Source organism: Lontra canadensis, unplaced genomic scaffold (genome assembly GCF_010015895.1).
Source record: "Lontra canadensis isolate GAN:19392208 unplaced genomic scaffold, GSC_riverotter_1.0 scaffold10, whole genome shotgun sequence".
NCBI lineage: Eukaryota > Metazoa > Chordata > Mammalia > Carnivora > Mustelidae > Lontra > Lontra canadensis.
The window spans coordinates 10,311,132-10,334,023 of record NW_022631004.1 but is presented as its reverse complement, the minus strand read 5'-3'; the positions used below and the strand labels follow the sequence as shown (position 1 = coordinate 10,334,023).

General features: G+C 38.0%; 1 protein-coding gene across 12 annotated transcripts in view; it reads right to left on the bottom strand.

Moving 5' to 3' along the window:
- Positions 1–21,533, bottom strand: part of SLC10A7 (solute carrier family 10 member 7) — a 214,323-nt gene extending 192,790 nt beyond the window's left edge. For 5 of the 12 annotated variants that reach the window (XM_032855566.1, XM_032855567.1, XM_032855573.1 and 2 more), the window contains exons 1-4: positions 21,175–21,530; positions 14,266–14,348; positions 8,053–8,189; positions 3,943–4,018 (exon numbers count right to left, since the gene is read on the bottom strand). In XM_032855566.1, the coding sequence (XP_032711457.1) occupies positions 3,943–4,018; positions 8,053–8,189; positions 14,266–14,348; positions 21,175–21,274 (396 nt within the window). In that variant the 5' untranslated portion in view covers positions 21,275–21,530. Of the gene's footprint in view, positions 1–3,942; positions 4,019–8,052; positions 8,190–14,265; positions 14,349–21,174 lie in introns of those variants that run through there. The other 7 variants (XM_032855570.1, XM_032855572.1, XM_032855577.1 and 4 more) reach the window with 4 other exon arrangements.
- Positions 21,534–22,892: the final 1,359 nt, after the last annotated feature.

The window sequence follows — 22,892 nt, the reverse complement described above, 5'->3', positions numbered from 1 at the left end:
TAGAAACTCCAAAGGGCACCCTTTGGGGTGCCCATCTTCATGGATCTCTATCCACACATTCTATTTTCTCTCTTTATCCTCAATAAATGATCTAAGCTCCTACTGAAGCTCATTCAACCCAAAACCCTTCTCTTCCACTTGACCAAATAAATTACTTCAGCACTCTCTTAACTACACAACTTCCTCTCAACTATATAATCCCCATCATGATAGAAACATACTATCATTTCTGGGGCACCTGGATGGCGCAAGTCAGTTAAGCTTCCTACTCTTGGTTTCAGATAGGGTTGTGATCTCAGAGTCATGATACTGAGTCCCACTCAGCACTCAGTGGGGAGTCTGCTTGAGATTCTCTCTCCCTCTCCCTCTGCCCCTCCTGCTCATGCTCTCTCTCTCTCTCTAAAATAAGTAAATCTTAAAAAAACAAAACCAAAATACATTGTCACTTCTGCAATTTAAAAAATCTTGACCTCATAACCCTCTTGAAATAGAGCCTCATTTCTCTCTTGCCTTTTGTAACAAAGGACCTCAAAACAGTTGTGTATAATTTCTGTCTCTAACTCCTCTCCTCTTATTCTTCCTTGAGCCATTCCAAATAAGCTTTTGCCCCTACACTCCACAAAACCACTCTGGTCGAAGTTACCAATAACTTCCACATTAACACAATGTTCAATTCTCAGAATTCATCTTACACAAGTTACATCAGCAGGATTTGACATGGCTGATCAGACCCTCCTCCTTCCAACACTTTTCTTCACCTGGTTCCAGGATACCACACTCTTGTTTTTCCTTCTGTCTAATCTTCTCTGGTGCCTTTGCTGGTTACTACTCATTCTGACCTCTTAATGTTGAAGGGTCCCAGAGCTCAGTCCTTGAACTTCATCTCTTTTCTAACTATGCTCACTCTGCAAGTAATCTCGTCCAATTTTTGCTTTAAATACCCTTTGATTTAAAAAAAAAAAATCAATGAAACCAAGAACTCGTTCTTTGAAAAGAGTAACTAAATTGATAAACCTGTAGCAAGACTCATTAAAAAAAAAGAGTATTCAAATAAACAAAATTACTAATGGAAGAAGAGAAATAACCAACACCACAGAAATACACATATTTCTAACAGAATATATTAAGAAAACCTATATGTCAACAAATTGGACAACTTAGAAGAAATGTATAAATTCTTAGAAACATATAACCTACCAATACGGAAGCATAAAGAAACAGAAAATTTGAACAGACCAATTACCAGCAATGAAAATTGAATCAGTAATCAAAAAACTCTCAAAAAACAAACTCTAGGACCAGACAGTTTCACAGGCAAATTCTACCAAACATTTAAAGAAGAGTTAGTACCCATTCCTCTCAAACTATTTCAAAAAATACAAGAGGAAGGAAAACTTTCAAATTCATTTTATGAAGCCAGCATAACCCTATACCCAAACCACATAAAGACACTATAAAAAAAGGAGAAATACAAGCCAATATCCCTCATGAATATAGATGCAAAAATCCTCAACAAAATACTGGGCAAACTGAATCAAACAATACATTTTTTTTTTTAAAAATCATACACCATGATCAAGTGGGATTTATTCCTGTGACAGAAGGGTGGTTCAATATTCGCAGAAAAAGCATTTTACAAGAAAGATGCAGGAAAAGCATTTTACAAAGTATAACATCCATTCATGATAAAAACCCTCTGCAATCTCATTCTTCACCTACTCAGTCAAAAGGCCTAGAGTCATTCAAGACCTCTCTCTTTTTCTCATATCCCACATTCAATTCATCAGCACATCCTCTGCCTTCAAAATACGTCCAGAATCCAACCACATTTACTGCCTTCATTAGAACCATCCTGCTCTTCAAAAGATACAAGTAAGAAAATGAAGACAAGCTACAGACTGGTAAAAAATATTTATAAAGCATATATCTATGAAGGACTTGTATCCAGAATATATAAAACTCAAAAAGCTGATCAATAAGAAAACAAACCACTTAGTTTAAAAAAAAAAAATAAGTAAATAAGCCAAAGGATTTGATATTTTTACCAAAGAAGACATGGATAGAAGACATGAAAAGATAATAATGCTCACCATTATTAGTAGCTGGGAAACATAAATTAAAACCACAATGAGATACCTCTAGATACATATTAGAATGGCTAAGTTAAAAAGACTGACAATATATGGAGCACTGTTTGAAACATAAAATGGTACAACCACGTGGGAAAGTGGCATGGCAATTTCTTAAAAAGTTAAATATACACCTGTGGTCAAAGAGTGTTTATTGATAGAAATGGTCTACTTCAGAAGCTACTGAGATATGACTTAGCACTATGTATTGGTGATTCTTCCCTTGGTTGAAAGATACTAAACCATACACCTCCAGATGATGCAAACATTCCATTCCTAAGTATTCTCAGGAGAAACGAAAATACACAATCACTTAAAAGTTTCACAGACAAATGTTTACAGCCCCAAAGTGGAAAATGCCCAAATGTCCATCAACAGGTGAAAAGATAAACAAATTATGGTATACCCATAAAAAAAAAATACTCGGTAATAAAAAGGACTGAAACATAGATCAATCTCAAAATAATCATGGTGAATAAAAGAAGCCAGAAAAGAACACACACACACACACACACACACACACACATACTGTTAATTCCAGTATATAAAACTAGAAAATACAAACTAATCTACAATGACAGAAAGCAGATCAGTGGTTGCCTGAGGAAGAGGGACACTCAGAAAGGCAGGACGGAGGGATTACCAAGGAACACGAGAAAGTCTTGAGGGTGATGAATATGTTCATTATCTTGACTGTGATCACTGTATCACAGGTATACATATGTCAAAACATTAAATCATTTATGCGGTTTATTGTATGTCCACAATAATTCAATAAACCTATGTCTAAAAAGAATATAGCAGGTACTTGATAAATATTTTTGTAATAAATAAAGTGGATGAAAGTAAAAACAAATGCTAAGAAAGCAAAATCCTAGAATGAATAGAAGTAGAAACATCTCTTTTTTTTTTTTTTTTTTTTCTTTTTGAAGTAGGAACCCCTTATATCCTCCCTTCTTGAATAGTATTCTTTTCTGAATGAGAAACTGTAAGTGGAATAAGCTAACACGAAGCAGAGCCCCTCAGTATGAAGTTGCCGGGCCTTCCAGCCAGTCCTGAAATGGACAACTGTTGTCCCAATATGCAAATCTGCAACAGTCCCCCAGCTGCTGAATATCTCAGAAACGTTGCCTCAGGGCGCCTGGTGGTACAACTACCGACTCTTAGTTTTGTTCAGGTCATGATTTCAGGGTCATGAGATGGGGGAGATGGAGCCTCATGTCGGGCTCCTGGCTCAGCATGGAGGACTCTGCTTGAATTCTCTCTCCGTCTGCCTGCCCCCACCCTGACCTCCCATGCACTCTCTCTCCCTAACATAAATAGATAAATAAATCTCTAAGAAAAAAAGAAAGAAAGAAACATTGCCTCATTTTTCCTTCTTATATAATCCTTACTTGTGATTAAATGTATTTTGACCCTTTCTCCACAAATTTAGTTTGCTGTAATTTTTTTGATAACTAAGGAATGGCCATAGAGGTATTCTCAGCTCATCAGCCTTGGATGAAAAGAACCTTTCCTTGGATTCCTTGTCTTCTGTCTCCCAATTTCCCACTGAGGTAGAAAAATCACCATCTCTATTTTATTTACCTCTCTTCCTCCTTCTCTTTGAAATACTAACTTCCACTCTTCAGCATTAATTTAAGCATCATCTGAATTAATGAATATACCTACACTTCTTTCATAAGCTGCTACGGTTATACATTTTCTGTGACATGACTTCTTCATCATAAATTAAATAAAATTTAAAAATAAAATAAAATATAAAATAAAAGTAAAGCATCTGCTTATGTTTAAAGTTAGCCCTATAACTCACCTCATTTCCACCAACTGCCTTGGTTAAAATCACTGCAGAAGACACAGGGGGAGGCATGCAACCTACTGTCTGCAAACTGGAAAATAAAAGAAAATGCAATTATAAGGTTTTTTTTCTATCATAAATAGCAATTCTCAAACTTTCAGCTCATAAAAAAAAGTTCATGTTGCTGTAACATCATTGAAGAACAAGCATGATATGATCATATACTTTTTGGATTTAAATTGTGGTAAATTCTAGTACCTATTCTAAATTTGTTTTTATTAAATTATGCGTATACTCCCCAGATCATGATTCTCTTAGTTTAGGATAGAAAACACACTGTATAACATTTCATTTGCTATGAAACTATGAGTAGTAAATCTAAATACTAAAGTTACAAAACATTACTTATCACCCAAAGCATGGATACACTTTCCACATAGACTGAATATACATTCTAGACATAGAGAGTAGCTGGCCTGAGTAAAAGTAGAAAGATCATATATGGAACAGAGGACATAGAGTGCCTGACTTTAACAAATGTTAAGTGCAGGATTACAGATGACCTCTACTTGCTTGTGTAAGAATGTATCATTTAAAATTTATGCAATGAATTTGAAAAAAGAAAAAGTTTTAATTCATTTTGACTAAAAACATGAGAAAACACCTTTAAAAGAATTTCCAGTCCAATCTAAGTCTTGTTTTAAAGTCTGTCTTCCCAAGTGATGCTTAAATTGTCTGTCTTATTATCAATTCCCAATCTCTGAGCCTTTCTCATGATCATCACTATAGTCATCACTGATACTTACTAAGCATTTACCATTTATAGTAGATACTATTCAACATACTTTACTCACTTCTTCCTCACAACTGTTTAAGATACATTCTATTTTTACTCTCATTTTCCTGAAAACTGAAGTTAAAAGAGAAGTTAAAGAACTTGTCCAAATTCACAAAGCTACCTACCAAGTATTAAACTTTTATTCTGGAATCTGGGACAAAGACTTATCTAGCCCTACTATTCTAGCCTCTCCGCCTTTCCTGTCTTTAAAAAAAAAAAAAATCCTTAACTATTTATCGAATACAAGTTACATATGCATTCTATAGTTAGGATACTACATAAGGGATATTCCTACCTCCAAGGATATTCAATACACAAATGTAAATAAGTAACAGCAAAATGAATACTGTTGCCATTACATTTTTAGCCCCAACCACCATTCCCAAATCTGTAGCTGCCCGTGACTGCCCCCTCAAACTAAACATGTCTAATATTTTCTAAAAAATCCATTTCACCTCTGAATTTACTTATTTCTATCAATGGGATACCTCTGGTGTGGTTTTTTTTTTCCTAATATCCAATTTGAAACTTTGGAGTTATATGTGGCTCCACTTGCTCCTCATAAATCAATTTATTACCACAATAAACTTTGCGTTCTTCTCCATGACTGTTGCCAGGATTCCCCTTCAGATGCTTTTTGCCACGTTTGGACTTCAGTAAATGAATGGTCTCTCTACCTTCACTCTTTCCCTTCACACAGCAAAGTAAGAAGGGTATGTTCAGGATCTTTATTTATTTCAATGACTTAAATGTGATCCTGAGGTAGGAGTCTGTAACTCCCTGAAGTTAACATATTGTGTACTCTCAAACTGGGGAGGGGAACAGAGAAAAAGTGGGCTAGGAAGAGCTTTCTCTAAGTTAATTAGGCCAAGTGTGTACTTCTTTAAGCTTCATATCCTGAGGTGAGAATTGTATCTTAGCTTCCTGAGATTGTAAACCCTACTCTACTAATAACATACCCAGTACAATGGTATCAGATTAATCTTTCTTGATGACCACTTTTTAGCATATTGTTCTCTTGTTGAATGTATTTAAGAACTCCCCATCATCTACAGATGCAAGCCCAATCTTCTCAGTCCGGTAGTTCAGGCCTTCTGCAATTTGGCTGTGAGGAAATTTTTTATCCTTGCCTCTCCCTAATGCCTTATTTTTTAACTATCTATTTTAGGAATACACAACCTTTGCTGAACCTCTTACCCTTTAATTCATTATACTACTTTTCTAACAAATCACATGCTATCCCACTGTGGTTGGTTACTATTTTATATTTATATCTCCCACACATCCATCTACCCTGGCCATTCCCTGAATACAAGAAAAATGAGTTAATATCTTTCTATTCTTTGAGTGCCTTTTACATGGGAAACACTCAGTAATGATTGCTTCTCAATATCCATCACACATTGCTGCTCTAAAATGATGTCATCATAGTCCTGTGGAATTTTATGCTTTTTAGTAAAAGTTTTAAGCTCATTCTTTCAAACTCAATCTGACCAAACCAGTGGTCTTAATTTTCCCTTCTTGTCCTGCTCTGTTTCTCTTCAACTAAGAAAAGGATGCCCCCAATTACCCAGTGGCTCAGACCCATAACCCAGAAATCTTCCTTGATTCCTCCCTGTCCTCCTCTCTCCACATCCTATCCCCCTCCAGGTCCCAGGAACTCTAATTTACAGTACATCCTCCAACACCCATTTCTGTCTACTACACAGTGACCTTACCACAGGAGCCTTCCAAGCTGCTCTCCTAGCCTTCTCTCAGCCTCTCTACTATATCTATTCTCCATGCAGGAGCCAGGACAATAATTTGAACATATAAATCAGACCACGACAATGCCTCATTTAAATCCCTCCAGTAGCCTTCTGTCGCACGCGAGTAAAATCTGAATGCTTTTATCATGGACCTACAAGATTCTGTGTGACCTGACCCCTGCCTACCTTTCCAACTCCAAGTCATATTATTCTTTCTCTGTTTTGCCAGGCTCTGGCCATCATCATCACTTTCCTGACCCTAGAACACACCAGGCTTGTTCCTGCCCTACAGCCTTTGTGCATTCTCTTCCTTTGCCTAGAACATTCTATCCCTAGAACTCTGTCATCTAAATTAATCACTGGCCCACCCACCCAACCACTTTCAACCTTACCACAGTTTTACTTCCCATCATTTATCTCTATCTTAGTTATCCACTTACTTGGTTATTGCCAATCACACCCAAGTCTTCTCAACCTGCAAAACTACCTGGCATTTTGCCATTTTTATTCACTATTATTTCCCCAACACCCATAATTCCTGGCACACAGTGGCAAATAAACAAGTGACTTAAACAGATGAATAAGTGATCTCAATTGAGATCCTCCACACTATTACCAAAGTAGGCAGCAAAAATGTGACTATCCTCATTATTTATAGGCAGGGAAATTAAGGTTTAAATCTATTACATGACTTCTTCAAAATCACACAGCAAGTTAGGGATAGGGTCAGAAAGCGATCTCAGGGCTCTAAGTTCAGTGCTTTAACTATTAAACTGTTATACCATGCTGCTAAAATGTGGTTAGTTTTAAACCACTTCAAATAATTTTTTAAATTCATTAAATCCTTTTAATAAAAATGGCATTTTTAATGGAAAAGAGCCTAATAAAAATCTATTGTTAATTCAACTATTATATCAAACACAGAACAAGTAAAAAAGTGTGTTTGTTCCCTATCTATATAATTTTTCTTTCCTATACATTTAAAAGACATGCATTAGATTCACCTATTATCTGTATACATTCGGTAAGATACAGAATGTACAAACTAAAGCACCCAACTGACAGCATCTCTACATCTTTCTATTCCCTCCCATCTCTCTCCCAACACTGCTTTTTAAAATTCCCAGAACAGCATCCATCCCAGAACCTTAGGATTAAACATGAGGGTGTATTTTAAGATTGTGTTATAATTAAGAGCACACTTATGTTGATGAGTACTGAGTAATATATAGAATTGTCAATCACTATATTGTACGCTTGAAACTAATATCACACTGCATGTTAACAATACCAAAATTACAATTTAAAAAATTTACTAATAAAACCCTTTGAAATAAGAAAAAAAATATATTGTGTTATAAAATTCTTTGATGCATCTCCTTGAGGAACACTATCATTTAAAGGATAATAGTTTTTCAAGTGTTTTATTTCCTCATAAAAGACCACACATAGGCCCTTTTGTATATAGTTGCCGCAGAAACAATAAAGTCACCACCGATGCCTCATTAAAAGTGGACCCTTCAAAATATTTAAACGTACCCTTTTAAAAGCCATTCATTGATGGGTGTGATTGATAAAAGCTGGAGAAAAAGCCATATTGTTGCTGGAAAGAATGCAAGTGTAAAGATCTGAATGAAAAGGTGCAGTTTTATATGCACCAAAGCACTGGTCAGCTCCTGCAAAAACGAAAGACACAAAACAGCAAAGGTAAGAAAACTATTTTTCTGAGGAGAGACGGATACTACAATAACATCAAATAAATTAGTTTTTAATTTGGAGTTATTTCAGAGCTAAAATCTTTACCCCTGAGTATATGCATAACAGACAGACTATAAGGCGGGAAAATAGGTATTTTTATACAAAATTTCTGAACTATTCTAATTTTTTCTGAATATACAATATACCCCAACAATTCAGATTTGTAAAATTCTGGACCAAGACTGAGCCAAGTACCTTTACATTAATATAGACCTGAGTTGACACTGTGAACAAACATGTATATAACTACTTAAGGACCTATCACATTTTAATTAAATATGATTAATCTCTAAGAAGGCCTCACCTTGGCAAGATATTACCAAATCCACACACAAATCATAATTTTTAATAATGTTTTCCCCAACAATATTCTATAATTCAAAATGGCTTTTCCCCCCAAAACCAACTTTCTGGATTTCCTCACTAATGCTTACTGAACAGTGGCTATGTGCCATGCTCTGAGTGTGTCACTTCATGTATGTTATCTCATGTAACCATCACGACAGCCTCACTAGATACTATTAACCAATTTGACTGAGGAGGAAATTGAGGTGGAGAGCCACCATACAGAGCAGCTCAGACTCAAACTCATTTCCGGTATGCTAGCGGACTCAGGTCTGCTTCTTCCATCACGCCACTCTACTGCCCCAGATGGAAGACATTCACAATAAACATGACAGACCAGGCACAGGCTCTATGTCTCACAACTAGAAAAGGATAATGAGTTAAATTGGGGGGTTCAAATATGTACAAACTAGCAAGCACTTGTATTTAAATTTCTTTGAGTTATAGCATTATTCAGCTGAAATAAAACAAACTCAGAAAGAAGTAGAAAAATACTATAAAAATAAGTACTGTTTTTTTTAAAAAGTCCTATAAAATATGCAAGAAGTCATTAAAGCACAAAGATGCCAGAGATTCATCAGTTATAAGCAAAGCAATGGAATGTCTCCCCTAGTTCATGTAAGAAATTCAAGAAATCCTGAGCTTCAGAGACGTTAGCAAAAGCCCATCAGTTTAACGGACACTAGGTTGATGCTGACTCTGTTCGCCACGTTCAGGGATCGGTCTCATCGGCTCCCACTACATATCTCCCTGTATGAAGACACACAGCAGTGCCAGTGTGGTCACGAAACATCTTTAATGACACCTAAGGAATTTCTAGCAACCTGGGTCTAACTTCAGACAAATGCAAAGCACTGAGCAGACCAGAAGCCACACCAGGTCCACGGATCAGATCTAAGATCAAAGGAGCCATCCTTACACTGTATTAGAATGCTTAAAGTTTCACCCAGAGAAAAGATGAGCACCAGCAGTTTCAAGAATGCTCAGCAGTTCCAAAACCAAATCCCACTCAAATATAATCAGATGTATTTGATAAATACCAAGTAAATATTGATATTTTAATTTTTTAACTATAACAAAATGATTAGCCAGAATGTAGTTACTAAGGAATTTGCATATACTTGAGCTAGGAATATGAAACAGCATAACTTTTCTGAAAAGTAACTTGGGAATATGTATCAAGGACTATAATACGACTCACAGTCTTGGACCCCAAAGTGCTATGTCTAGGTACTTATTCTAAGGATAAAAAATGTGGTCATAAGTATTTTGTACAAAACTGATCACAACAGCAAAAATTAGGAAACAAGTTAAAAGTGCAAAAATGAATGAATAATTAAATAACTTAAGGTATAACAAGACTGTTACAAGTTAGTGAAAACCATGTTAAAACTGTGTTGACAAGCATGTGGTAACACAAGGCCCCTTCCCTACTTAACCAGTAGGAGTATAAATTGGCACAACCTGGGGACAGCAATCTGGCAATTCATTCCTTCAGTCAACAAACACTTGCCAAGAACCCAACACTCCTCTAGGTACTTCAAATTATCTGTCACAACTTACACTGCACATAACATTTGACTTAGCAGTTCTCCTTCTAGGAATTAATCCTTCACATTTTCTCCCAAATGTGGAGAAAAGGACAATTTTTAGGTTATCCTTTGCAGCATTTTTGTGATAGCGAGACCTTGAAAATTATCTAAATGTCTGTCAATGAGGACTAATAAAATACATCATGAAACATTCATAAAATGGAATGTTTTCCAGCATACAAAAAGAAACAAGGAGTTCTTTATGTGTTGATATGAAACAATCTCTAAGACAGGTTTTTTGAGTAAAACAAGACAGGGTGGCAAGCAGTACAAACACCACAGCTTGAAAGGGGGGCACATATGTTTTACACAGAGTATCTCTGGAAAGATACAAACTATCTTTCTGGTTATCTCCAGATATCTGACAGAGGGGAGAAAAAAGGACTTTTCATCATATATACCTTTGTAACTTTTGATTTATGTTCATAAAAGCAAACAAAATGTAAATTGTATATACATGAAGAAAAATTAAATTAATATATTAAATTACATGGAAAATCATAATTACACAATGTTACAAGGGAAAAAAGATTATATATGTGTAAACATACGTGATACATATGCAAGTATACATATGTGTATACTTGCAAATATACATAATTTTTTAAAATATTTCTTTTTTAAATATTCTATATGTAAAACATGTTTAGGAAAAAAGGGATTAAAAATCACAGAGGTGTTACTACTAGTTGTTTTCATTCTTTCTAACCTTTCTACAATGGGGAAATACCACTTTTATAATCAGATAAAGTTATAAAAAACAAAACGTAGTTTAAAAATACTAGCTGATCCAATAAATGACAATTAAGCAATTGCCACTGCATCAGAACAAAGGAACAATAAAGAATCCAGCAAAATGAATCACAAAGGCCAACCATATTGGTCATAAGAGGCCTCTTGACAACAGGGAAATAACAGGCTATCCCAAAGCCCAGCCATATCTTCTTCATACAACCACAAAGATAAGTTACCAGTAGAAAGTATTTGTATACAGAGGTAACAATGAAAATAAGGTAACGATGGAAAAGAAAAAGCAAGTGGCCACTATAACATTCAAAACAGTATTATTCCATACATACCCATGCAGAATTTAGGGCCACACACTCAGATAAATGCCATCACGAATAACTGAAAAGTTGATTCTGCATGACATTTTATTTATTCACATGTAATACAGGTCAAATTGCATTAAAATAAACTTAAGGAGATACTCCCAACACTGATTACCAGAGTTATCATTGACAGTATCAAGAATTGCTTAAAATCAGGGCTTCTGACTGAGATGTAGGAGTACTTCCATTACATACCAATTTCCCTTCTAACCCTTATTTGACCTTTATTTGATTCACTTCCTGAGAATCAGTCTCATAGCTCTGGGCTGGAAATAAGCAGAAGAACCTAAAGTTTAAAATTTGCTATATTTGCTTCTAAGGTAATAGGACTTCCAAAATAATTTTTTTTAGGAAAATAGGAAAGACTTGTATATTCTGCCCTACTCGGGACCCTTTCCAGGCCCTGAGCATTTTGCTCATCTTTGTTTCCAACCCAGTGCCAAACACAGTGCCTTGTAGCCACAGGCATTTCATAGGTATTATGAGATTTCATAGGTTTATATGAGATTGTTCCTGCCATGGTATGCTGAGTGACCAATCCTCTGAAACTGTAGTTCCTAATTAGTTAAACATAAAATATATTTCAAATGTGACTTATCTGACTTTAATACAACAAATTTTCAGAAAACATTTCAACAGATTTTTTTTTTAAAGATTTTATTTATTTATTTCACAGAGAGAGATCACAAGTAGGCAGAGAGGCAGGCAGAGAGAGAGGAGGAAGCAGGCTCACCGCTGAGCAGAGAGCCTGATGCGGGGCTCAATCCCAGGACCCTGAGATCATGACCTGAGCCGAAGGCAGAGGCTTTAACACACTGAGCCACCCAGGCGCCCTTCAACAGATATTTTAAAATCTAGAAATCAATAGTCATAAAACTGAAGAGAGCATTAAATCTTTTTAGTATTAAGTATTAAACACAGAGTTCTTTATATTTTAATAAATTAGCAAAATAATTTTAGAATATCCACCATTATGTCAATGTATGGGTAATACTATATGAAATGTTCAGTACAAATCAAACTTGAATGGGACCAATTTAAATGCTCTCAAACTCAAGTCAGTAGTAACTTACTATCTCCTGTGTGTGGAAATGCACTATTCTAATAGGGCTCAAAAATAGTAGTCCTGCTGAAATAAATGTAAGATTATTAACTAGAAAACAAGTAAAGAGATCACTACCTCCTAACTTAAACCTGTTCAGTTGCCCAGGAAGTCAGCGGGGCTTAAAGATGGTTTAACATTATACAGTGATGCAATCTAGAACATCTTAAGTTAAATGGATCCTGAAAATGACTTAATGTAGTATAGTTTGAAAAGGGCCATTGATGAAAGAAATGGCTTTGATGGCTACTTAGATACTGTGATAAAGCACAGAATTAAGGCATTTCATCATTAGATCCAAATTAGCTGGACGACTCTGACGGTTTCCTAGGTGTTTACAGAAGAATTTGGTTCTTAGAGAAATGCTGATAAGCTGTTACATTCTTCCTTGTTAAACTCCTGCATCCCAAAGTTGGCTGCTTTACAGAATCACATTAAGCAAGAAGCTAGGAGTGAGAGAATCAAGTCTCTTGCCAGATTCCTCATGGCATGAGTAACAGCTGTAGCCGTTAAGCAACCACCAGGGGACACAGTTAGAGCAATGTCCCAAGAAGAGGACTTGGATAAGACACCTGCTCCGCAAAGGACATTAGCCACGATGAGCAGGAAGACCTCCAATGAAGAACAGACCAGCACCATGGGAGTAGCAAATACTTTTCTGTATCACTAGGTCCCATATTTGAGAACCAATAGAACGAAGATGTTAACAGAAAAAAATCTGTGTCCTCTAAGAACTGATCAAAGTCCTTTTGTGTCAATACACTTTGGAAAAACTAGATTTAATACATTTAGGAAATTACTTTCCATGCCAGTTATTTCCAGAAGAACAGGTAGTAAGGATATTCAGAATTTTTGAGACAAATTTATCAGTTACCACCCAGGGACCCCATCTATATAAAAATAGCTCCAATAGAAAGATTTATACCAACCAGTAACAACTGAATGGTCAAAGAAGGAGGTAACTAAATTTGGTCCTCATTCAAATCACACTTAAAATAAGTAAAGCACAACATGATGGTGAAAAAAAAATTTCAACTTTTAAAGCTATTCACAAAAAAAAAAATTCTTGCATAGTAAGATTTCCTTATCTACATAAGAATAAGCATCTTAGACTAAGAACTTTAAAACCCTAAGAATTTTCTTCAAAAATAAACGGGCATTTTTTCCTTTCTATTATAAGTTGGAGAATCATAAATTCTACTAATTCTTCTCTTGGATATTAAAAATGTCTGATTTCTTTAATTCTAGGAGAATCCCATGTTCAGCGACACCTGGATCAATAAATAATATTACCTACATGTCTCCATGATGAACTGTGACATAGTATGAAAAATCCCAATTTTTCTCTTAAAACAGTTATTAAGATGTAATAGATAAGCCATCAAAGGATATACTTTAAAACATACAAATTAGTTAAAAGTCACAGCATAACATGCATCACTTGAGCAGCAAGAGTCCTGACAACAAAAGTTCATCCACAGAAGTCATGGAAACCCAACTAAAAAACAACAACTGAAATGTGCCATAGCATTCACCACCATAGTCACCACCACCATAATCTGAGGAAAACCTAAAGTAGATGCTTCATTCAGTTCAGTTGCTGTATTAAAAACATACCCATTATAACCACACCCTCAGGGTCCATGTTGTTCAACTACAAAATTTCTATAATATACAAGTTCAAAAAACAGTCCTTTGCTGAAGTTCAAGTTATTTTTTGTTACAGTGAAGCCTTTAAGCCATAGTTCCATATACCTTTATGAAAGGATTCTGAAATTTCACAATAATAAGCAGAAATTAAACTTTTTTCCCTGCTTATCACATGCCCAATAGGTGACAGTACCTCTGTTTTTAATGATAGTCCGCTGTTAAAGAATATTGTTGCAACAGCAATGTAGGAGACAGTTATTTCTGGTTTCAATGGTCCTAAAGAGAGAGAAATAAGTTACTGTTAGATAAGAATTTCCAGCAGATAACTTGGTATGAAAGAAGAATCCATTGGGGGAGGGCAAATAGTACTTCAAGTCTTAGTATTACCCTAGTACACTACTGTTCTGACAGGGTTAAGCATTTGCTGTGATGCAGTCTAACTCCAAAGGGGATTTTCCAGAAGGAAGGACCATGGCTGTCCAGTTCAGCACAGGATCCTCAGACCAGAAGAACACTCTCCTGGGTGAGAGCAGATAGGCAACATCCCTTAGTATTAGGACCTAACTGCATCTGCCACAGTATCAGTGTTTATGTAACAATCAAAATTCCCCAAACCAAAAAAAAAAAAAAAAAAAGGAGAGAGAGAATCTGTGGAAGAAGTTCCCTTCTCTTTACCAAATATTACTTTGCTCTTTCTAGGATACCAGAAATAAAAACTGGTATTCACACACACATTCAATTCCACCCAAGGGTGTCCATTTCTACAAATATTTATTCAGCACTTATTTTGTGAAGGAGCACTTGCTATGTGAGTGAGATAAGGCATACAGAGTAATAGAGTACTAACAATAGGTTAGGTTTCCAGTTATTATTACATTGTGCAGGCCCTGGCTACACTGTAGTGAACCAGGCAATCCTGATCTTTGCCCTCTGGAAAACCATCTCTGAAATCAGGTTGGCCATCTCCCCAAATGTGTTAACGCTATAAAGAACAGCAGCAACCCTGATACTTCTTTTTATAATCTGTATACAATTGTCTTAAAGACCCAATGTGTTAAGCAAAGAACAACATTCTTTTAAAAGATGTCATCTGAGAAAACTCCATTTTGTACTTATGTACTAGTGGTCCTCCAGAGGCTGCCATTTTGCCTCCCACAGACATTTGGCAATGTTTGGAAACTCTTTTTGGTTGTTGTAACTCAGCAAGTGGGGTGTGTTACTGGCATCTAGTAGACTGAAATCAGGAGTTCTGCTAAACAACCTAGAAAGCACAGGCCAGCCCTCCCAACAACAAAGAATTATCATGTCCAAAATGTCAATAGTGCTGAGGTTGAGAAACACTGGCATATGCCAACATTTTAAATGTGATCACCTCATATTTGGCATTCTATTCAACCCTCTCGTGCTGAGTTGAATGGTGTCCTGCAAAACTCAGTCCACCCAGAACCTATGAATGTGACCTTATTTGGAAATTGGTTCTTTGCAGATGTAACTGAGTCAAAATGAGGTCTTGCTGGATTATGGTGGACCCTTATCCAATGACTCGTATTCTTACAAGTAGAGGTAAATTTGGACAGAGTCACACACAGAGGGAAGATGGCCAGGGGAAGAAAGAGGCAAAGCCTGGAGCTATATTGTCATAAGACAAGAAACACCAAGGACAGCGGGCAACCAACACAAGCCAGAAGCCAGAAAGGATTTATCCCTCGTCTTCAGTAGGAGCATGGCCCTTGACTTCAGAATTCCAGTCTCCAGAATCATTTCTGGAAAATAAATCTCTGCTGTTCTATGCCACCCAGTTTGTGTGAATCTGGCATGGCAGCACTAGGAAACTAAGAACCCCCCCTTATGCCAAAAGACCACAATCATACCTCTTCTGTTCCCTGCAGCCCACCACCATACCTACAGGTATTGCTCAAGAAATAAGACCAAGCTCAGGAAAAATGAGCATTTAGTCAGCAAATACTTACTAAGCAACTCTGATATTTTAGTCACTTGTACTATAGCAATGAACAAAAAGAAACAATCTTCTCAAACATACCAATAAATTCTTGTATATAGTTGGCATTTAAACAAATTCTTTTGCTGAGATCTGAGAAAAGGGAGCAAAAGGAAGAAGGCAAGTGCAAAAGGCATCACGTTTTAAGGCAGTAAAAGTGTTCCAAAACTTGAAAAGAGGTGCATTCTTTTGTACTTGTGAGTTAATCTGTCTCTGCTGCTCACATTTAGAAATATTTTCTCTACAACTGAGGAAGCTGACTCAGGAAGAGATGTTTAAGTCAAGGAATCTGACTTGTTTTGGAAGTAAATGCCATCCAGGAATTTTAAATACTTTGTTTGTTGGTACTCATTTTTCTTTTCCTCCAATCCCTTGCTTTCTATGAGACCTTATTCTTGTCAACTACACCTCTGCCCACAGTGACGTCCCAGAATTTCTATATAGGATCAGTTAAAATTAGCAATGTGGTCGCAAGGGAGAGCAGCGGACGTGTCCAAAGATGTACCTCCACAGAAAGGACACGGTTTACTTAGACTGCATGTTTCTTTGGGGCAGCTAAAGCATCTACCTTAGTCGGCCAACAACTACATTTTTTAAAGAAGCTAACTTGTGGGACACCTGGGTGGCTCAGTTGGTTAAGCGGTTGCCTTTGGCTCAGGTCATGATCCCGGGGTTGTGTGATTGAGTCCCCATCTGGCTCCTTGCTCAGCAGGGAGTCTGCTTCTCCCTCTGCTTGCTGCTCCTCCTGCTTGTGCGCTCTCTCTCTCTCTCTCTGACAAGTAAATAAAATAAAATCTTAAAAAAAAAAAGAAGCTAACTCTTTTTGCTACACACACACACACACACACACACACACACACATAAATGCACATAACTATGAACTGATTAGCATAATTCAGTGGAATGATTCCTGGCTCTTAATGTTTTAAATTCTAGAGACGGGGTATACTGTCTTTCGTATCAGATGCACATCTAAACAACTTTAATCCATGAAAGAACATGGTGAGGATATTCTGTGCTTCCTACAATGTACCTTGCAAAAGCTTGGGAGGCTCTATCAATTAAGCGTTCAACTCTTGATTTTGGCTGAGGGCATGATCTCAGGGTCATGAGATCCAGCCCTGCACGGCGCTCTGTGCTGGGCATGGAACCTGCTTAAGATCTCTCTCTCCCTCTTCCCCTGTCCCTCCCCCACCTCTCTCTCTCTCTTAAAAAAAAAAAAGATAGGGGGAAGAAGGAATTAATTCTGATTTCAAGAAACCTAAAGCCCCTTTGAGATGTGATCAACTGAAAAGCTAATAGATTGCTCAAGTTGGGAATGAGGACGTAGAAGTCATACAGGGCAAAAATAAACACTTGGTAAATATTTGCCCAGAGGTGAGAGTTGAGATGACATATAAAAATGAGATTTGGCCTATGTCTAAGATAATGATTATATCCTCCATGTCACCAAAATAGATCCGAATAAGACCTGAATCTTAAGATGGCTATAAAGTTCAAAGTAGAAATAAAAGTTTTAGCTTTTCCTTTAAACAAACAAACAAAAAAAGTTTCTCCGTGAAAATGGAATAGGGTAGCAAAATCAGAAGAAAAATTAGCCAGAAAAAAAATGAGGTAATTCTTGGGTTCCCAAAATCCATGCTTTTTAATGCATAAAAGAAAATTATTTGGAATGCTTAAGAATGCAAAAAACTATTACCATTTCTTAAATCCTACTCATCAGCAAATAAATTTCACTTCTAAACCTAATCTAAGATACTAATGCTAACACACTTAAGCTTCAGTATGTTTCTGCTTATGTTTTTTAAAGGAAAAACAAAGCAGTTTGCTTTTAGGATTTATGTCTTATTAATGTCAGTAATCTAAATTAAGATTCAGGTAGAAATGAGAAACTTACTCAGTACTTCCAAAGAAGGAAACCTTTCTCTTCCCAAGAATGATTAGCACAGTGTTAAGACTTTGGTAAACTCTAAGGCATGCATAGCTCAGGGCTTCCCTGGGTTGCACTGGAACTGGTATAGATTATCAACACTTTAGAATCTACACATTTATATTTACCCTGGCTCTCTATTTTCAATGTCTTCTACATATTTAAAAATGAAATGTACCTGAGTAAAAAGGACAGTGAAATAAGAATTAAATTATCTAGGCTAGTACATGTTATGCTTTTTCCCATTTGGAAAGTCATTCAACTTCTCTAATTTTCAGGTTTCCATTACCTATAAATTTCCTGTGATATATAACTCACCTACTAGCTGACTGTTTTTAAAGGGAGGTCGGATCATAGGTATGATACTTCTAAGTGCTGCAGTCTTGCAATTAAATCACTTTAGTGTGAAGAGTGTAGTCATTGAGGTATTGATCCAGGTAAAGATGAAGTGACCATCTCAACAAATTTAAGACTACCAAAACTTTTCCTATTTAAAAGAGTCTAGGAAACTGTTCTATTGAAAATTGTTCAGTCAATGTAAATGCACTGAAAATCACAGTTCCCAAGTACAGAGCTTATAAATGGAACCCATGACTAAAAATTACAAGGAAAAAAATAGAAATAAAAAAAAATTAAAATTACAAGTACAAAGAGGTGCTTTGGGGGTACCTGGGTGGCTCAGTCAGTTAAGCATCTGCCTTCAGCTCAGGTCATGTCCTGGGATCAAGCCCCGAATCAAATGGGGCTCCCTGCTCATTAGGGAGTCTGCCTTTCTCTCTCCACCTGCCTCTCCCCTAGCTCATGCTCTCTCTTGCTCTCTCAAATAAGTAAAATCTTAAAAAAAAAAAAAAAGAGGTGCTTTTAACCATTCTAAAGAGCAAGATGTAACACAATCATTTTCAGCAACCATTCCTCTCATTATTCCTAGATTTTTGTTGTTTTAACTTGTGAAATGAAAGTGTTATTTGGTACTATTTGGAGGTTTATTTTTACTTAAGAGTTTTCACAGGTAGGAAGGTCAATTAAAAGCTCAACAGAATTATCAAGAACTTAGCCCGACAGCCTATATAAGAAATTCCAAGCAATCAATTGTACTAATTTTTTGGAAAAAGTAACTTTTACACATGGATAGTTATCAAATCACATGAGTACATTGTTATTTAATATTAGCTGATTCTGTTCTGCTCTTTTGGGCTAAAATTGAGGCACTGAAAATGTCTTTATTGCATAGAGCCCTTCTTTTGAATATTCATTGCAAATTATTTTTTGCCAAGAATATTTGTATGGGTTTTGCAACTAGTATGAAAAAAAGGGAGAGCCCTGGTGTCCAGTGCCTCTTCCTTGATTTAGTCAACTAACCAAGGATGAGTCACCTGACTTCAGGTCTCAGTATCTTCAACTGTAAAAGTAGCTTGTTGGCTTAAAATACTTAAAGGTCCCTGTCAGCTCTTAACATTCTACTCTTATAATTAAACAAAGAAGTGAATTATCCTGGATTAATGGCATAAGTACGGGTAAAAATCAGAAGCAATATTTCTAAGATAGGATAATATAGCAAAACTTCGAGAAGCAGAGTCAGAAGGAAAAAATAAGATTACAGAATCCATCTTACACATTTCATTTTGAAGAAGCCCTAGGAAAATGATTCAGCCTTCAAGAACCCTTCTTCCCACAGCATCCTGGGAATGTAAGATAAAAAGTATTTTACCAAAGCTAGTCCCTGCAGATTTAAACATAAAGATAATACATCACCTGTACTTACACCTTATGAGCAAATAAGAGACCTAAGACCATAAGCTAGAAAGTGTGCTACTGAAGCTAGTTAAGTATACATTCTTGATCACTACAAAGACACTCTAACTTTAATTCTGCCTATCCAGCCAGCTCCAGGGACAGAGGGTACTCATTTGGCAGAACTTGAAATACCAGCATTCACAAAGAAGCCAGGTCAAATATCTTCAGAAGGAGAAACCACGATGAATATCAGCCTCATTCTCAGTTACATATTCTACACATCTTGTACTAAGTTGAACACAGAAGGAAAAAACATAAAATAAATAAAAAGTTTTAATCCTTATAATCTTTGTTCAAGTGATTCTTTTTAAAATATTCCCTGAAGCTACTTCTAAATGGCGGAATTGAGGGTAGAGGGTAGAAGGAACCACTGTTCTAAAGAGAGATCATTTCATTCACTTCCAACATGTTTTAACAAAGAGGTACATGTAACTTCAAAGGGCCTCCTGAACACTTCCTAAAAGATTAGGAAGTATGTTGTACGATTAACCTATTAAAACTGTCAATAAAAGTGGAAACTGACAAGGTCAAAAAGAAAATGAACTGAGGAAATTCAATTAATATTTATGAAAAGTAGGGCATGATTGTCTAAGGGTGGAAAGAGGGAGGAGAATAAAAGACTAATGATATTTCCAGCCGTGTCCACCAATGCCCACCCCCCACATTACAAGGCTCCCACTATTCAGAAATCTGGGTATGATTTTAGCCTGCCTACATTTCCCTGCCAAAATACACACTCCACATGGCCTAACACAGGCTGTATCTGTTGAGTACTAACAACGGAGTCCGGGCAGCACACGGAAGTACTGTCCTGTAATGAAAAAGTGCAACGTGTCAGTAGGCTTGGGAGTTTCTGAAGCGGTCGCAATTGCAGCAAATCATCACTCTGCAACATGTGGGCCACAAAATATGAGTTGGAAGATGAAGGGGTATCCCTTTCTCTTTTCCTTCCAACACCCCTTTTTTTAAACGTGGGGGCGGGGAAGGGGTGGGATCCGGAAATAGACAAGGTAATGGTGGCCACCCCAAGATAGATAAGAACTCCTGGCAACCTAGCGTCCCTCAGGACAGGATGCTACTTGGAAGGCAGGAGGAGTAAGTTTCATTCTCAGTAAGCTCACTCCTTAACACTAAGGATACTCACTGATTGCTCGTGGGAAAGGTAACCTGCGTTCAAATTCTTTTGCCCCATTCCTAATTACAATCTCTGGGGTTGGTAAATTAAAACATCAGTAAAAGGGCCAAAGGACACCCAGAGCTTGTCAGTGCTCTTGAGAGAAGCAGCCACCTCCCGACTACAGTCTCCCCTCCTTTCCGAGACTCGAAAATTAGTTTTGAAGTGGGAATCCCGATGGAGCGTTCGGAGGTGCAGTACTTACCCCCATTCACCCCTATGGATGGCTCCAGTTTAGCTCCGGCGATCGCCAACACTATTCCAATCATGAACCATTCTTTCCTCATTCTCTCCAGCAGCCTCATGTTTGTTAGGGTGGGTGGGTTTTGTTTATTTGTTTGGCTTTTTTTCTTTTTACGCTGAGATCGCTTAATCCCCGGGGCGTCTCCACACTTTCCGCGGTCCCTCCAGACATGCAGCAGAGCAAGTCAAATTGCCACTTGTAAACTAAAGACCAGGGGGTTGCTCGGGCGGCTTTGAGGAGGGCTGGGAGTAGTAGTATCCAGTGACAGGAAAGTCTCACAGAGCGCCGCCATCACTACCACGCGCCTCACAATAGACGCGCACCTTACCAGGGCAGCTCTGGCCTCGGCTCCCAAGCACAAACGCTCTGAAGCGGACACTTGGGCCAGGTTGGCCAACGCAGGCGATCAGATAAGGGAAACTGGCTGCCGGCTAGGACTGACAGACTCGCCCCCGCCAGGACCTGCGGAACTTTAGGAATGACTGCTTCTCGGAGAGACGTAAGGCTTCACAGCCACCCAGGCTTATCAAAGGTCCCGCTCCGACTAAACCTTTAGGCACAGATGGCCGCATCCCTGGAGCACATCTATGGAGAAACTTTCTTTTGCTTCGCCATGAACTTGTGGGAAAGGCTAGCATGCTCTCTGCGCCGGGATTTCTCGGCTGACAGCAGCGGCGGCGGGGTGCAGCGGGGTTTTTCGGTGGCGTGCTTCTTCGGGGCATTACGACGCTTCCCCGACGCCGGCGTAGACGTGTGCGCGGGGGGAAGGAAAGGCCACTTTCGGTCTCCAGGTTCTCCGCGGGATCCCGGGGAGTTGGAGTCGCTATGAGGTCCGCGCGGGAAAACGGTTGCTTCTCTCGGGGAGTTTTAGCCCCGAGGGTGGGTGGAAAATTGCGCGTTGAGCCAACGCCCAAGTCCAGAATACCCTTGCCTTCCAGCATCCTCTCCATCCCGGGAGGGCGGGCGGGACCAGCCAGGTCCGTTGCGTGTTGGACGCTCGGCTCCGAGTCCCCGAGCCCACGCAGGCCCCTGGGAGTCGGGGGGTCTGCAAGCGTTCAGTCCCCTCCCGGGAGCTGGGGACCAGGTCTTCTTTGAGGGCAGTCGTGAGAGCTCAAACTCCTTCCACAGCGAAGCTAAGGATGGGCAGGGTGGTGTGGGAGCAAAGGAGTCTGAAGGGTGCCCGAGTGCACGCTCTTGATTAACCCTTTAGGCTTGCCCATCCCAGCAGCCAGACAACTGTGGGAAGGGGGCCAGGGACCTCAAAGCAAAAAAAAAAAAAAAAAAAGCAACCGAATAGAGGGGAGCTCCCGCCTTCCTTTGGCCCTCGTGCTGGAGTCTTTGCGCCCCCCAGTTTCTCCCTTGAGGTGTTTTCTGGCACCTCAGTGACATTGATCATTTCATGAATGGACTTCAGCTTCTCCCCAATATGCACCGAAATAAATGAACAAATAAAATACTATCCGACATTTTGAAGTAGTGTGGTATCTAACTGTGGAACCTCAGGTTTGTAAGCCTTCTAGGATTGTTCAGTGATTCCAGCCTTTAAATCTGAATTTATTCGAAGTTTGAAAGAGACTCATTTGGAAATGTCCTCTACTTATTTAGCTTTATCTTGATGACATGACTTGTTTTCCCAAAACTTAAGCCAGTTTGTGCAGTTATGCTACCAGTTGTAGGTT